This window comes from Ceratina calcarata, unplaced genomic scaffold (assembly GCF_001652005.2).
Source record: "Ceratina calcarata isolate Rehan_Ccalc_2016 unplaced genomic scaffold, ASM165200v1 scaffold154.2, whole genome shotgun sequence".
NCBI lineage: Eukaryota > Metazoa > Arthropoda > Insecta > Hymenoptera > Apidae > Ceratina > Ceratina calcarata.
The window spans coordinates 140,463-158,810 of record NW_017136637.1 but is presented as its reverse complement, the minus strand read 5'-3'; the positions used below and the strand labels follow the sequence as shown (position 1 = coordinate 158,810).

The following is an 18,348-nucleotide window of genomic DNA, read 5'->3' as shown; positions in this document are numbered from 1 at the left end:
AACGTTATATCCCCTGCCCCCTCATTTCCCCCTTTGGTCAACTTTTAGAAGGAGGAAGGGTTGCCCCCCATAATTTAAATGCTACCCCTTTGCGAAATCCGTCTCTGGTCTACCAAATTTTAAGTCTCATATTTGTGCAATCATATTTCTCATTTTAATTTCTGCTTCAGAATTGTGCTGAAGAGACTATCTACAATAAGAACGGCTACAAAGATCCTCTTTATAGAAAATTCTTTTTGTAACGTCTGTAGCGGTGTAATTTAGAAAGAATTGTACGTAGAACAACGTGAACCCAACTGTTATTTGCTCGTTTTACAAAAGGTTCCTTTATAAAAGGATATACTATAAAGAACTGTAAAAAATTTTGTAAAATTCGTGAAAACTTAGAATTTACAAGTAATCTCTTTGTAACTTGAAACATAAAGTTTTCAGGCATATTATATAAATTATCATATATAAATAAAGATATAATACATAAATATAAATAAGGTTGATAATATTATGTCTTTTTCGTATTCTAGTAATTTCTTTAAGATTCACTTTTTTCATCGAGTTTCTTTATTCACAGATGACGCAGAGGAACCAATTGAAGAAACTTAGAAAAGGTATAATAAGGAAATAAGTTTATTACAATTGCACTTGTATTATGTTTCAGTATATAATATTATGCGTTTATATCAGTAATTGTATTATGTTTCAACTTCATATTTATATAATACTTGAAGATTATTTACCTATATAATTACAATGTGTTATACATGTTCTCTTATACTTTCGGTAAGGGAAAACATCCGCGTGTATAGTTTTATTATCATAAAAGATTGTACGGCTATCCTTGAGAATTATATAAAATTCATATTTTCGTAATACATATAAAGAATTAGTAAATTATTATATGAACTATAGATTAGTTGTCTACAGTTAGCTGTATACTTTCTTAATTGATTTCTTGTATTACTGTGACCGACTGTGGGAAAATGACTCTAATTCAGAAAACAATTGCGCGACGTGGTTCCACGAATGGTTGACGATTATAGGTCAAAGTACCGGTCGTCACTAACACGAAGCATGGATTTTACAACCGTGTCATTAACAACTTATCAGCCTCTTCCTCTAGAATAAGAAGTAATGCATGCATTATTGCGAAAAATACTAAAAGCAGAAAACGCTTATACTTTCATTATTATCGTAATTCGATGCACAGATTTTCGACGTTCGAGGGTTTCGTCTGAATCGACGTACCACTAATAATACTTTAAAGTCGATATTATATTCAAATGAAATTTGAATTATATACCTTTACAAGATTAATACAGTAAGGGCTACGTACCACTAAGTTCAAACTTTAAAATATTGAGTTGAAGATGGTCAAGGTATTGGTTTTGTTCACCCGATATAAGAACTATCAAGTATTACGTTTACTGTGTAAGTTTATAGCTCGGAAAGGTACTGCAGATACGCACCAAGTATTGTAAACTGGGTTTAACCCGAGGCAGATTAAATACGATTTAACCCAAGGCAGGTAGAAAAAGAGGAGACCCTCCAAAAGGGCTCATTTATTACACAGCAGATGAAAGTTATATTGGGATTAACAGAATTGTCGTATTTTCGAAAAACAAAGGCTCGACGGGAGTGAGCTATAGAATTTTCAGCAAACGAATACATTGCAAAATTATTTCTATATATTTACTTGAGTCAAGTAATGTTTTCATTCTTGTATTATACTCTGTCGTTTAATTCAATTTAACGTTTGAACTGTAAGAGCGAGGAACGGGAGGCCATTCGTGTCTGCAGCAGTTCGTATTATAATATTTACTGTCTATTTAATATTATCTACAATATAATATATTTTCTACAGATACGATTTGCATATTGTGAATAGAATCTGTACTCTAATAATGTTTAAAAGTAATGCCAGTCGATCATTATATTTATGTAGAATACAGCACATCATTTTCGTCTGATCAACATCTACCTAATCATATGGAATAGAAGTTGATCAGTTTCGATGTATTCAACTTGGTATTCGGAAAAATCTGTTTTCTCTACATAAACCAAATAATTGCACGTCCAGTAAAATTTAAACGTGTTTGGAAAAAGATTATTAGGATCGTGCACGTAGTAGAGACACGATGTGGATTTCAATTGTAAGTCACGTATAATGTGATTATCTTATCATATATTTACGAATTCTTATTGTTTATCACTTAATAATATGTACTATCATTTTATGTCTGAGCCATTTTCACATTCTTATCATTTATTGCAAGAAGCATGTCATGTCTCAGTGCATCATAAAATTGAAGAAACGTTTCATTTATTTCTGTTCTTATATGAATGTTTTTTTTATATTAAGTTGTATTATATTATAATTACGAAACAGTTTAATTAATAAATCCTACAATCGTTCGATGCATAATCTCTCTTTGTCTTCCTACGTTCGAGGCTGTGGGCAAAACATGACATTAACATCAGAATGTATGTAGTACCTACACGATAAGTGTGACTTTTCGGCCCTGACAATTTCACAGTTAATTCAAGGAATACTGAATACATAGATTCGGGACAAATGTGTTCACACTTCTCGGTCCCGACGACTTCACATTTATCGAAGGAAGTCGAGAATTAAGATCTAAAAAACAACAATGTATAATATACTTTTGCTGTTCTGCATATTACATATATTGAATGTCTGTCTAATTTCTGTCCAGATCACAATTTCTACTTACTGGCTTGGTATGGTTGTACATGTATAAACTGAACGTAGAGAGCCAGTAAATGGAAATTATTACACGAACAGAAGTCGGGTCATTTACAATGGATACCTTATATTTAATGCGCATCTGTGTTAACCTTTTGATAAATGCATAAAATCCGCAGTCTAATAATTACGAAACAGTTTTACTAATAAATCCAAACGCTTGTCGCGGAGAGGCTGAGAACCCCTTGTTACGTAGTGTATTTAGACAATCTGTATTCGGAACGCAGCTGCTTTTTCACCACGCACCCACTCCGCGCATTCGTACAGTCACGTGACGTGCTGCCCCACTGAGGCAGCCGTGAACGGACCAATCGGCTCGCGCGTCTTGTCCCCACCATCGGTCATATGGACAAAGGGACGAAGCTACGTCGTTCGCGTCCGCTGCCACTGTCGGTAGAAAATAGTCGGCTTTCGGTGGGTGCGGTATCTGGATCAGTCAGTTTGATAGTTAGTGCGCGTCGGTATTTTTCGGGTTCGTGAAAGGTATTCCGATTTGCTGGTTTAAGAAGCGTGCACGTGTATCGTACGAACGTGAAATTCGAAAGAAACGAGGCTGTAATCGATTCCTGTTCGAAACAAGAAGCAAGGGAAGAGAAAAGAGGTCGGCGTAACGATCGACGCTTACAGTGTTATCGACAAGGATACCGAAACATCAAAGAAATTTCGAAGAAGCCTGACACACGTACAACGCGATCTACGTATCGCGGAAAAGACGAAATATTCGCATTCACAAGCTGAATATCGCGTTTCGCGCTGGAGCGTCTTCGAGATATCATTCTGCGCGAACGTGCGACGTGGCGGCGACGCCATTTTGTCAAGACCTCCTGTGCGCATCGTTGCGAGAATACGAGAATTTCCGTGACGCCTTCGACCACATCAGCGGAAGTTGATATTTTCTAATCTACAAGACGGAACCGAGAAAATCGAGGAGGGAGTCCTAACGAGTAGTTCTTCGTCCTGGGTCTATAGCAGTTGCAGCCATGAGGCTGGAAATAGTGTCGGCGGCGGATTTCCTGGTGCACCTGCTCCGGCTGCAGACAGGCCAGCTGTCGGAGCGCCAATTGGAAATGTTCAAATCATCATTGACGGAGGTGCTCCGGCATCGTTACAGGGATCACTGGTTCCCCGATCGTCCAAATCGCGGTTCCGGCTACCGCTGCATCCGCATCAACGGTAAAATGGATCCGGTGATCGCCCAGGCAGGAGCGAACGTAGGATTGCTACCCACGGTGTTGCACAGTCTTTTCCCCAGCGAGCTAACGATGTGGATCGACCCGGCGGAGGTATCGTACAGGATCGGGGAAAACGGGTCGATTTGCGTTCTATATGAGCGCACGAACGAACCCGAACCCGAAGAACAACAGCAGCAGCAGCAGCAGCAGCAACAACAACAGTTCGAGAGCTGCAAGGACTCGCTGCTGCTAGAACACTCGCAATTCAGCGAGCAGATCGCAGCTTTCGTTTCCAGTTGAAGCGTCGAGAGAGAAGCTGGAAAAACAAGAACACGTCGCTCCGTTTCCATTAGTGCGTCACGCTCTCAGACTGATAACGAATACGCTTCTTCGTGATACGTGTGTGATATATACATATATTCGACTCTACGTACGTACATATTGCGATCTTTGTGTGCACGCGAACACGCAAACATTAATCAGTTCATCCTTCAGTCGAGTGCTGGAAGAATACGTTAGTACAAGAGTGTCAAGTCTCTGTCTTGGACATGTTCAAACGACAGGTAGTATTTCGTCCAGGATGAAACGTCTGGAGGGATTTTCGAGTTTTAATCGAATTTTCTGTAAATATTTAACGAACGAGTCGTCGCAGAGGATAAGGGAGGACTGTAAAGAGAGATACGATCAAACACAGGTATCATGCTGTAACCACCCTATTTGATTAAATCGAACAAATCCTTGCCATAACTCCAACCACCAGAAAGAAAATGCGCCAAATTCCGTTTCATAGAAGAATTATTAGGAAATTTCAAACACAGAGAATTAGAAAGAATGTCGGCTTGCAGTTGTAGTCAGCTAACTTTGCCTCGGGATTGAAGAAGACAAACAATTGGATAATTGCAATATAGAAAGAACAAACTGAAGTTAAAATTGAACATTCTTTGACGTGACTTCAACCATAGAAAAAAGAGCAGTATTTAACTGCTAATTTGCGCCAAATTCAACGAGAATTGTTAGGAAATTTCAAATACGGTGATTTTTATCACAAGTTTGCCGAATAATTAAAAAGAAACGGTACCGACAATTCGAAGTCAGCTATCGTTGCTTTGGACACTTGCAAAATAGAAAGAAGAAACCGAAGATAATTTTGTTGGTAATTAAAATTCGAATATTCATCCCGCTTGTTCGCGTGCCACCTGGGAAGGTCTCAGCAGGCTTCTACCGGAATTTTTCCAGTATATTGGAAAATAATACATATATACCGCCTTTCCAATGTGTTGGAAACAATTGGGAGAAATCACGGGGAGGATCTCTCATTGATCTCAGCTTTCTTCCGCATCGCTTCCGGTCGAATTCTTCGAAGAAAGAAGGAAACTCGGAGCGGGGGAACAACGAACGACATGGTCTGACCCTCTCCTCTTCTTCTTTTTGTTTCACCGAAAAGAGAGGAGGAACTCTCTCTCTGAAAAAGGAACGTGTGTGCGCTTTCATGAAATCTCTTTTCTTCCATGAACTATTTCTCGAATCTAGTAAAAATTGGTTGACAAAAAAGCCCTCTCTAGTTTGTTCAATGATGTATTTACAGTAGAACTGTACTGCGCCGGAACTTTACTTTGAAACAAATTTAGTGGCCAATAGAATTCACTTTGTCAATGGGGTACTTATACGAACGTGAATTTGTTTATTATTAATGTAAACAGAGTTCTGCTGTATAATGATCATTCACTGTGTATTATAAAAATTGTTCACGATGATCGTTCAATGAGGATTATAGAGAAGCAATGCATACAAGGTTCGCTGTGCTCTTTCTTCTCAATTATACCAACCATGTTTACAGATTCGACGAACTTCACCAGTTTTTATTAATGTCCAATCAGCAGCATTTTTAGTGAAAGCAATTGGGAAAGATCAATTTCAATAAGAGTATATTTATACATACATACATACGTACACAGTACATGATCGAAGTTATCAAATTTAATTTGAAACAATTATCAAAGATTATCGATGTGTTTTTAACAGGGATTTGTGGATATCTGAAAATTTCGGGCACCTGAGCCTCCGGTCGGATCGGGTAATTCCGAAAATTTGATCAACACAAATTTGTCCGGATATTCGTGATTACGGGACTGGAAACTCAACTCAGGAGCCGTTGTTACATTCGTAAGGACGATTTCTCAAACAGATCTTACACTTTTAACTTTACAACTGTCTCCATATGTTGTGACATGTAACAGTCGGCATCGATTGCAACGAGGGCTACCGAACTCAAGTAGAGTTTGGATCCCGAGTTGATATTCGCATATCCAAAGAATATGTTGGACGAACTTTCTGAATACCGTCCGAAAAAATTCACGATCCGAATTTTCGAATACCCGCATATCTCTAGTTTTTAAGTAATTAATTTTAATCTGAAATTCTATACTTCTAACTTTAATTAATAACGAAGTGATAAGACGCACCAAAATGTATAAAACCATTTTAATTTCGTTCATAATTGTTATTTGTAGTATTACAATTTGCAATAATTCACAATTATTTTTACTTAACTCAATAAGTCTCAGTGCATTAACGCAACTTTAATTACTAAAGAATTTAAGTACAGAGCATTATATTATATGTTGAACACTTTTTAAGTATGTATGTATGTTATGTATTTCGAAGGATAATGAAAGAACAAACTGATACCACAAAATATGATCTTGTAAGAATGTGTGTGTGTGTGTGTGTGAGAGAGAGAGAGTGAGATAGATTTGCATGTTTCTCGAGTGGATTGTAATTATTATACATATATATAAATGTGCACATATACAGACACGTACCGTATATGTATATATGCATTTTGTACCTATATACGTTATATAGTCCTTTCAGGAAGAATTTGTACAAAAACGAAGTGGAAAAACCGGCTGGGATAATATGCCACCAGCATGTCTGTGATTTTAGCTTGGTTAATTCAGTATTTTTTTAAATAAAACAAGACAACATCAACATAAACAAAAAAAGAATAGTATGCAAGATTTGAAACGCGAGATAAATGTCACAATTTCTGTTCACGTTTCACCAGTTTCTAATCACTGGCATATTCTAACTAGAGTGATGGAAAGATAAGACAGTGAGTAGAAATTGTGACACAGGAATTAGGACATTTACCTTGTTTGCAGGAGTAGCGATCAAATCGATATTCAGTATTGTCAGACCTATTAATAGTATCTAAGTCGTTAGTTCTTTTTTTATCACAAATTGAATATTATATGCTTCATATGAACTTGAGTTTTGAAAGGTTGGAAAAAAAATAAACAGTTATTTGGGGTCCGCTAAATTGCAACATTTACATTGTTTTCGATCTTTATTGTGCAACTTTAATTGAGTCTCGATCGAAATCAATCTTAAAGTTATAGTTAGTACCATTGATTCAAAACAAGATTTACATGGAGCTTAAACTGATTTAAGCATTTGCTCACAGTAAACTTTTTCTACGCGTATAAATCAAATACTCTGAATAATGTTTAAACACACAACAGACGTATATGTACATATCGATTGGATCGCTGTTCACTGGACAAAGTTGTGCATGATAAAGAAACTATAAAAGTGGCCGAGAATGGAAGAGAAAAAGGAGGGAAGAGGAAATGAAGATGCAAACGGAATATCGCGTGTACATTCAACAATTAACGGGAACTTGTACAAAAATGGATGAAAATCATATTTTAATACGATGCGATGCGATGCGATGCGATGCAATAATTTTTAAATTTTTATTTTCATATTTATATGTCGACCGATCGACGCTTGAAATTGTAAATACTTACGGTTCTTACGCTTCTGTATAAATCATGTGAATTTCGATCGAAGCAATGCGCAAAGCGAAGTACTTTTTACTTTTCTCCATTTCTTTTTCATGGATGATCAAAGAATTAAGTTGTACATATATATACACACACATAAATAGTGATAATGAAATTCATTCGATTGATTTCTGAATACAAATTCACACGTGCTTAATGAATTTGCTTGAATCAAATCATATTTATAATTATACAAACATGCTTCGGGTGCGCTCGGTTTATTCTTTACATTTGTATAACTTATCGTTACGTCTTCCGTTCGCATTTTAATTTAACGTTTAAGTGTTCCCTCCATTTTCTCAGAGCAATGCGAGAAGCGAGGCTTACGATATGACAACTTAACAAGAGCGAGCGAGCGAAATTGAGAAATCGTAAAATTGTAATTAGGCCGTGTTCCCTTATTCCCAGCATTAGAAGACGATTCAAGTTGATTAAATTCAATGGTAACTCGGTATCGAAAACGAGGTAGTTGACAGTAGTAGGAGAAAGGAGAGGGTGTTGTTCTTGAAAAAGAATTTCGAGCGCGCGCGTGAGGAAGGAGGAAAGAGAGAGGGAGATGGAGAGGGAGAGGGAGAGGGTGAGAATTATGGAGCAGGAATTTTAAGAAGAAAAAACAGAACGGGCAGTAAGAGAGCGTGAAGTCCGACAGGGGTGCTCAACTCGGGCAAAATCTTGATCCTGGGTATCTTAACGAACGAGTTAATTAATTGTGATGTACTTTTAGTATATTTATTGTATTATATTACACCGTGAATTTTTATTTACTATTTTAAGGAATTTATTAAACGTCAGGATGTACATACACGATACGAAGAAGTATATTGAGAATATTTAGACATCGGTACAATATAAAATATTTAGGGCAAAAATTTATTGATTTGATTCGGTATAAAAATTCACGGTATAATTGTCATTACTTTAACAAACAATGCATCGGGCAGTGTCGGAACGAAAAGCCCGAGGACGTTAAAATAATCCGAATTCGGCAACTCTGTTGGTCAGTGCACAAGAGTAATTACTTACACGTATAAACACATACATACAGTCAGTGAAACAAGTCTCCATTTAGATTTTTTTACTATATTTGCAATATTTATCTATACGTGAAGTTTCGTAGTATTTCAATTCTTTTAAGTACAATAAAATGCATATATTATAAACTGAGATTAATGAAACGCGTGCATGGAAATTACATATACTTACAATTAGACATATTACGTTTACTTGTAAATTTTACTACTTCTTACAATTGTGTTAAGATTATAAGGTTGATAATTGCAATGAGGTCATTACATGGACGATTGAAGTGTAAAACGAAACGTGCAGTATAAACAATGGAGATATTTTTCAATAGACTGTATACACGTACACGCAACGTTGCAATTAGACAACGGATTTTCATACAATTGTACGTTTCTATTATTACAGAATAACGATAACAAGATTCAGAAATGAAACGAAATTAAGAGATCGACAAATTTTTTATGAGAATTCGAGGTCTGACTAGCACGTATCGAAGGAATCTATAAACTGAAAAGCGATTCGCTTCGACAAACACGTCGCTAATTCGACGAAGTAAGGTGACAACTGTGACATCGGGGTTGAAAAATCACACTTATTGCATAGGTACTACATTCGGATGCAAATTTGAGATCTTACCTATATCGAATGGCACCCAACACGATACTTACTCCTTCGAAAAATGTGAAGTCGCTGGACCGAAAAGTAGTCACGCCTACATTCTGATGAAAATCCGATGTCTTACCTGTATCGAAGGACATCTGTATAAACTGAAAATCAATTCGCTTCGATAGACACGTTGAGATATATACTTTGACGAAGTACGGTGAAATTAAAGATCGAGTGTACAATTTCTAAGAAATAGTTAATTTTTCAGAATATTCTGCGTTCTATCATTTCAGTTCTAATGTTCTTTCATCGTGCTAGTTCACTCAACGTTAGAATATACAGAAAAATAGATAATTCTTTTTTCACACAGTCCTTCTGGTATTTTTACATCAAGTGTTCGTTCGTATACTCGATTTTTGAAGTCACTTTATAATGGGCAGACACGAGACACAAGTTTTACACTCGAAAAATCTATAGATCCGTAGGTTATATCATTTGATTATAATTATATCTTCTTACTATTATTATTATTATTATTATTATTATTATTATCATCACGGTCATCGTCATTAATTATATGAATGTATAATTACTGTTTAGTTCATAGGTTAAATTAATCTACTATAATATCATTTACCGCTTGTACATACGCTGTGAGCTCGAAAAAATTATTACAAAATCTTTATCACAGGAGAATAAGAAAAATCTATAATTTTTTCGACTGTTTTTGTACAGAGATATAAGAATAAAAAGAAAGAAACAAAAGGGCCTCGTGCTTATGAAATTTCACGAATGGAAAATAATTAAAACAGTATCTTGTCTTTTTATAATATCTATCCCCACTCTTCTGAATCCTGATTAACCTTTAGTCGTACTAGAATAATTCATAATGTATTACGTTACAATAAAATCATTCAATCAATATGTCCTTATTTGGAAAACATATTTACGTGGTGTTGAAAAGAATTATTACAAAATACGTTTCCTGACACCATATTTTTGAAGGTTACCGGAGTTCTGGACGTTCTACGTAAGTAAGTACAAAATTATATCGTTATTGTTCATGCGTAACAATCGTCAAATTTCTGTCAAAGTCGCACTACCTAAATTCAAACAAGATCATCGACGATACTTTGTTTTTATTAATTTCTTAGAAGTCATATTTTTAGGGAATTTACTTCTCTCGAATCTCGTAAACATCGATGCATTTTGGATCTCATTTCACGAAAGGGGGTAAAACGTGTTTCTCTTCGTTTTGCGTTTAAAACACGTTCAATACAAAATTTCACAACGACTTCAGCATAATTATTTTGTACACTGAGAAAATGATTAGTTTTAGAACGGAGTAACAAAAAAACGTTTATTTTCGAAGACATTCAAATTAAAGAGCCTCGTACAATCGTATCGTTGTCGATCAAAATACAACGACGTATGTATTTATTTTTCATTCAACACAAACTGCTTACAAAGCATCTTACAAACACACACGATTAATCGATCATTCTGATTTACCCTGCACAAGTAAAGTTCGTAGTGCGTCACACATTTATTTTCTATAACACAAATGCATTGTAATTGTACGTCACGAGAAAAGTTTAACCAACTCTCGAACAATCATCGAATTACCTCCGTCTGAAATTACATACATATTTTTGGACACGTGGAGTCAGTACATTTCAACGTTAAGCGATTGGGAAACTAAAAATAGGTTAAAAATTCACACACATCGAGGCTGTAGCATACATATATGCCCTTTTAAGGTATCAGAGGGACCAGGCAACCAAGTACTCGACTTCAGGGCAATAACCGAGATTGACCTCCACTAACCAACAATTCTCAGTCTTTCTCGTTCTATCACTCGTCCAGAAACGGGTACGAACGTACACGGGACATGGGACTGTACGTCGACAGGACATTTTTCGCTCCTTGCGTCGAGTACTGAAAGCCCTTAAAGTCTCACTTTTCTTCAACACCGTGTATATACCGTTTTCCGAGACACACGTCGTTTCAACGTCTCTTCTGCTACGGAAAAGAGAACGGCAGCTCGCGACGTTGCCACAGTCGATCCCATGTGTCGCTCTTATCCATTTTTGCGTAAGGTTAACGACCGAACCGACGAGTCTGCGAAATTCGCCGCGATTCGCAACTGTTTCGGACAAGTGTATACAAGCTCCAAAAATTATCAGTCATATCGAACGCAACGGACAAAGATCAATAGAATTCAGTTTTAACCTATAACAGGCTTTCCTGTTTTCTCTCTCGAAACACTCTCAACATCGTGAGTGTTCACGTCGTGTCAAGAAGGATTATTAATCAGAAAGATTATTTTCGTCGTAAATAAATAAAACGTGGTGGGTAGTTCATTTCATCAACGATTGATTCTTTTAACTAAATGAATTCCAACTATCGATTAAAATCAAACAAATCGTTGATCGTCAACGCGGTAATTAAAATATCTACAACCTCGCCTCGCGTAAAGAGAAGACCTTCTAAGAATAAGCAGGGTCAACGGTAGAAGGACGAGAGAGCGAAAAACGAAAGAAGCGGAATAAAAATGTAATCAAAGGAACGAATCTCGTGAAAGCCGCAAGGCACGGGACGACCATTTATCAATTGTAATCTAGTTCAACACGTGAAACGTGTACAGTTTACCTCTAAACAAGGAAGACTCGCAGTCAGACAAATTTGGCTTTACCTTCGACACGTCCACGGTTAATCTTCATTATTTTTTCACATTTATTCAAGAGTATATTTCTCAATGAGTAATAAAAAAAATTAAGGATTCATTCAAGAGTATGGTAAGCACCGTAAAGAAAAAACACTGATAACGTATCTAATCAGAAGTGGATGAAATCAATATAATGCATTTTGGTGGAGCGGCATCTTTATCGTATCGTATCTCAGGAATGGTTCAAGCTAAAGACACGTTTCGGTAGTATCGCGATAACAACTATAAGAATATACAATGAAAAGCACAGAATACCTTTTAGAAACTTAAAATCGATGTTCACAGCGCATTTCAGTACTTATCATTTCTAGAACTCTTCTCACTCAAATCGGACACACTGGTTCGTATTTGTTTTTAAATACTCACGACGTTTGCAACGAAACATCGCTAATCGCGAAACTGTTCGAGTCAAAGACTAGTTTCACGTAAGTAGACGCAAAAAAATTACACAAATATCCTATGAGTCGGGAAAGACGTACGACATCAGTCGTTACACACGATTCGACGTAGAACAGCAGATGCTCGAGAAAAATGGATCAACGTTACGAGACAATGCGAACAACACGAATCGTGGAAGTGGAAAATTTGCACGTGTTCATAACAATTAATCGCGACTCCCATGCACACGATCAGCCAGTCTCGTGTCTCTCCCGTTTATGCAGTGGACAGCATTCTTCCTATCTTCTAATCAACTAGCATCAAGAGCCATTCGAAGCAGAAGAATTGCAAGAAAATCAGCTCGATCTAAATTATATAAATCATTATTTATAAACAAAAATCGAAGTAAAACACGAAATTGATCGTAATTATTTTCTTCCTCGTTCACAGAATCATACAATTCAGTCGGCAACTAATTCGTACAAAGTATCCGTACAAAGACACTGTAAAACGTAGTTCAGTAAAAAGTGAAACGTATGCTAATAAACGTTAAACATGCAACCTTTATTACGAAGTCAAAGAAGAAAGTCTAGTACAGCACCAGGAACTTCGTAGTAAAGTGAAAAGTGACAAAGTACATTCATCACTAATACATTTCTCTTCGCTTCTTTCAGGAGTGAAAATACGAGAGAACGGGAATGGACGAAGGAAATTCCGTGGTGACCACTTCCACCGGAAACTCGGTCAACGTTACCAGAGATACAATTTCAGAACCCGTTTCTACTTCTTTCACAACACTTTCCGTCGTGGATTGCGTTTACAAAGGCGAGGGGAACTCTAACATCGTCATTGCTCTGCCAAAAGTCAGTCCGCAAGTATATTTTCCCACTCACATTACAAGTCGACTGGATCTTCATTTCATACGCGATTAAATTTACTCCCTAATCATTTCATTTCTTCAATCAACGCAATTTTTTTAAACGCAACATTCGGATCGAACATTTCGAGGAGAAAGCGATTTCAAGAGAAACGTTCAAACGAAACGGAACAATTGCTGAAACAGCAGACCAACGCGTGTCAAAATCTGTAATCTGATCTTAGAACAGTTCGGGTCGATACATTAAAACTTCATTCGATACCTAGCATTCAATCGTACTACATTCAGTCGAGAGTCAACGTCAGTCAAGAGAGAAATACGGTGGAGGCAGAAAATCAAACGTAGAACACACGATTTCGCGGTATCGATGCGAACTCGTCACGTGCTCGTTCCTCGTAGATACCTACGCGTCTGAATCAATACATCGGCTGACGTGGCTGTTTTTAAAGTTCTCCCGTGCGTCACGCGCGTTCGTTTTTAACAAACGAGTCTCCTTTCACGCATTTACGCTTCCGAGAAGCGTCTATGGACGTACGAAGCTCAATCAAACGAAGCGGCAAACATTACGATAAACAGGAATCTTTGACAAGTGGACACTTTTCGAGATTCCAAGGTCGACTTTGTCTCTTCGATCACGATCATATATTTTCGAAGAGACGCATTCGACGCTATGTTTTTTCAATTTCACTTCTCTCGTCAACCGTACGTCGCAGGAACGCAAGGTAATACGACTGCGGAAGTTGCTTCCACAGGACGGTGTCTCGCCCGAAAACGCTGGCCTGCAACGAGTCAAACGCGAAGTGGAGTTCGTGCAGTTGGTGGCTTCTTGTTTCTTGGGTCCTTACGTTCGAGTACCTGAAATCGTTCGATTGAACATCGAAAACGTCAGACAATTATTAGAAGTCATTCGACATTCTCGACCAGGTAACCGCTGTCTCTAAAATCGTACGTTCAACCGAAACGGTACAAAACACGGTACTTTTTTTTCAGACGGACGTCGCTGGAAGAAGACGGTGGACATTCACGCCACGAAGTATCCAGATTATACATTCTTACAAAGGAGATTCGATTCTAATCGTTTCGTACGCAGTGAAACATTTTGCGTCGAAGTCAAACCGAAACAAGGCTACTTACAAAACGACAACACGTCGACGAAAAACATTCGAAAGTGTCCATATTGTCTAATGCAGTATCTCAAGGTACGTCGTGACTCGCAACGCTCAAACTCAAACGTCACACACTACACGACATCTGACAATTCGAAGCTCGATCGTAGATCCATCTATACTCGGTTCACCGAGAGCGCGGGACCGTTTCGCGCAGCTCGGAAGCAGGGGTCTCGGAACTCATCCCTCGGCCGGAAAGCGGGGACGACGCGACCACGGCGGGGACTGGTAGTGTACTCGACAACTCGACAGGTTCGCTTCGCGAAGGCGCACGAGGAGAACAGTAGTGGGGATCGAAAGACGGGCGAAAAAGAGGGGTAGCGAGCCGCGCGGGATAAATTCCGAGATCCCTGCTCGGAAGGTGGCGGGGGTCGCAACGAACCCCCTCCACACGGTTCAGTAGACACGGTGAAGCATCGAGACGCGCAGAACGAGCGAAAACCGAACCGTGCACAGTCCCGGACTCTCGGTGAACGGAGTATATCGAGTCGTCAATCAACACGCCACCGCACGAACCAGACGAAACAGTAGTACGGCAAACACGTATCCCGCGTATCGTTCGACGAACCGTTCACAAATCACACAGAATCGTCAAGCGATAAATCTCGCGACAGTCGATCGAAAAACACAGCTCGAAAACGTCACGGTCACCGAAGACGTCCTCTGGACTTTAGAAAAAGTTCCCAAGTGGAACGTCGAAAACGGTATCGGATCTCGAATCGCGCGCGTGGAGTCTCGCATCACAACCGTAGACGAACCCGTGGACGAACTCGACGGACCAATCGGTGGCAAAAACACAGAGTCTCGACACCGAGTCACTCGGCGAACGTACGTATTCGTTCAGTCGTGGGGAACGTGGACGAACGTAACACAATTTCTCACGCTTCAGTTGAAGAACGGAACAATCAAGGAGCGGAGTTCTTACTGTCCGTTGGACTTGTTCTCCGGCGTAAAAACACGAATGAAACAGGCACTACGAGGACTGTTAAAATCGCCTCAGAACAATCTGAAGATCTTCAAAGACGGCGAAGTCGTCTACGGCAACGGATCGTCGACGATCGACCTCGAACGAATCTTAAAAGAGTGGTTTCAGCGCAGCGACTCCTGGAACTGTTCAGAATTTCAGAAAAACGAGGAATCAACGAGCGAACACACGGAACAATTTTGCGATCTAATCCACGAAGCCCTCTCACGGTCGACCGTCTCCTCCAAAGACTTCAATCGTCACCGTAATCATTGCAAGGAGAATCACGGATCGTACGACGACGACGACGACGACGACGACGACTCGGAACCGATACCTTACATCGACCAGGCTCTCGTCGAAAGAGTGGACGAACTCTTGAAACTGGAAGTAAGTCTGACTCTCTCTACTCTCTCGAACAGAATCGGAAGCGAGCTCTCCGAACACGGTTCGCACTCGGGTTCACGCGAGACACGCTGGAAAAACGAACGCCCGGGTAACGGTAACCAGTAATCATCGGACGGACGCACACTGGAACTGACAAGCACACGCATCGATCGTTTTCAGTCGTGCAACTGGAAGGGCGAACAGTTACCGAACGACTCGGTACTGGGACGGATTCTGGAGATGCAGAAAGTACCCTTCGTCAGCGCAGAACACGTGTACAACGCGTATTCAAAACACCGGGAATCGTTGACGGACGACACGATCCACTCGAGTCTGACGAAGACACACGAACTCGGGAGGGAAGAGACATCCGATCCGGAGCAGGAAAGCGAGACAGGGACGACCAGAAGGACGAGTCGGTTGCAGAACTATCTACTGTTCACGTGCGCCAGGGACTGTTCGATACTGATGTCGTTCCGAGAAACAAACCCGTAAGTCCCGCTCGTGTGTACCGGAAAGACAAAGACAAAGACAAAGACAAAGACAGAGACAGACAGAGAGAAAGACAAAGACAGAGACAGACAGAGAGAAAGGCAGAGAAAAGGAACAGACGACTCTGTCAATCACACAGAAGGAAGACGACACCCGGCGAAGACAGAGACGACACGACAGGAACACCGCCGGGATCCCGTTTCGTGTGGGACATCGGAATCACGGACACGGAGCCGAAGAGCCTGCGTTGCATAGAGAAACACCGCGAGAGGGACACGGAGATCTTGAAATCAATCGTGTCCGTACTAGAAGGAAGAGAGGGAACTCGGACGACGACGACGACGACGACGACGACGACGACGATCGGAAAGAAGAAAGGGTAGACAGGACGGAAACCGTGGTATCTCTCTCGCGACACGCGACAAAAGGCGACGGAGAACGGGGGTGAGTCGGAAGGAGTCGCGAATTGAAAAATCAAAGTTCTTTAACAGGATCCGAAGCATGGCAACGTGAAATACACATACATACCGTTAAACTTGACGTGTAACTCATTAAAACCCGAAGCGCAACTCCCACACATCTGTCGGTCGGTGGCGCGAGGAACGGTCTACTGGCGAATCCGTGGTCCGTGAGAACGGCGCGTTTCTGCCGTCTGGCGCGAAAACGTACCTCTCGGTTCGTGGCGTCGAAGCGCGCGTGGGCGTAGGGCGAGCGTAGACGACGCGCGAGGGACAATCCGTAGACGAAGGACACGCGAGCAGGGTGCGTATATATTTTTTTTTTTTTTTTTTGGGGTCGGTCGGAAACCGGGGACGACGCGACGACGGCCGGGACCGGTAGCGGGCGAGGGTACGGGAGGCAGGAGGAGTCGAGGCGGAGGAGGGGAAGAGAAGCGGGGCTGTGGACGAAGGGGCGAAAAAGAGGGGAAGCGAGTCGGGAGGGTAAAACGACGCGCAGTTCGGTGGAAACGTCGCGATCGGACGTCGGGTAGAGGGTGGGTGGAGGGGGGGGAACGGGGTGTCATTCGTGAGGAATCTTTGGCGTCTGGGCCGGAGTCGTGCGATGGGAGAGATCGGTGAGAACGCGAGGATGTCGGGCGATGGGGGGCGGGCGCGCTGGCGCGCCGGATGGGCGCCGGAGACGGGTGGGTGGAGGGAGGGGGACGGGGGAGAGTTGGATCAGGGGTGGAAGGAAGGAGAAGAAAGAAGAAAAAGAAAAGGGAGGAAAAAAAAAGAAGGGAAAAAGGAAGGGAAAAAAAAGAAAGGAAAAAAAAGGGACGAAAAAGGAAAAAGAAGGGAAAAAAGGAAGGGAAAAAAGGAAGGGAAAAAAGGAAGGGAAGAAAAAGGAGAAAAAAGGAGAAAAAAGGAGAAAAAAGAGGGAGAAAAGAGGGGAAGGGAGAGAAGGGAAGGGAGAGAAGGGAAGAGGAGAAAAGAAGGAAAAGGAGGGAAGGAAAAGAAAGAAGTGAAAAGAAGGGAAGGAAAAGAGAAGGAAACAGGAAAGGAGGGGGAGTGGGAGTGGGGGAGGGAGTGGGAGAGGGAGTGGGCGAGGGTGTGGGAGACGGGGAGGGGGAGTGAAATGGTGTGAGAGGGTGTGGAGATGGCGTGGGGGTGTGTGAGATGGTGTGGGAGAGTGTGAGAGGGTGTGAGAGGGTGTGGGAGCGTGTGAGAGGGCGTGGGAGCGTGGGAAGAGGGTGTGGGAGGGTGTGACGTGCTGTGGGAGTGTGTGACGTGGTGTGGGAGTGTGTGAAAGGGGCGTCTGAGTATGTGAGACGGAGTGGGAAGGTGTGTGAGAGTGTACTGGAGTGTTGGAGGGCATGGGAGTCTACTCCAGCTCTGCGGGCCGGCGAAGCCGGGCCGCAGAGCGCCAGGTTAGGTCAGGTGTTAGGTTAGGTCAGGTGTTAGGTTAGGTTAGGTTAGGTTAGGTTAGGTTAGGTTAGGTTAGGTTAA

The 18,348-nt window shown here is 40.8% G+C and overlaps 2 protein-coding genes across 8 annotated transcripts in view; both read left to right on the top strand.

Annotated features, from left to right (window-relative positions):
• The window catches only part of Ipk1 (Inositol phosphate kinase 1), a 29,608-nt gene extending 12,671 nt beyond the window's left edge, over positions 1–16,937 (top strand). For 3 of the 7 annotated variants that reach the window (XM_026819580.1, XM_018036842.2, XM_026819581.1), the window contains exons 2-8: positions 569–605; positions 13,191–13,379; positions 14,107–14,317; positions 14,384–14,592; positions 15,449–15,913; positions 16,091–16,401; positions 16,542–16,937. In XM_026819580.1, the coding sequence (XP_026675381.1) occupies positions 13,215–13,379; positions 14,107–14,317; positions 14,384–14,592; positions 15,449–15,913; positions 16,091–16,401; positions 16,542–16,785 (1,605 nt within the window). In that variant the 5' untranslated portion in view covers positions 569–605; positions 13,191–13,214 and the 3' untranslated portion in view covers positions 16,786–16,937. Of the gene's footprint in view, positions 1–568; positions 606–11,386; positions 11,762–12,622; positions 13,380–14,106; positions 14,318–14,383; positions 14,593–15,448; positions 15,914–16,090; positions 16,402–16,541 lie in introns of those variants that run through there. The other 4 variants (XM_018036841.2, XM_026819582.1, XM_018036844.2 and 1 more) reach the window with 4 other exon arrangements.
• LOC108632339 (protein BTG1) lies at positions 2,389–10,355 on the top strand. Its single transcript, XM_018036846.2, has one exon. The coding sequence runs from the start codon at positions 3,742–3,744 to the stop codon at positions 4,231–4,233; it is 492 nt and encodes a 163-aa protein (XP_017892335.1). The 5' UTR covers positions 2,389–3,741; the 3' UTR covers positions 4,234–10,355.
• Positions 16,938–18,348: the final 1,411 nt, after the last annotated feature.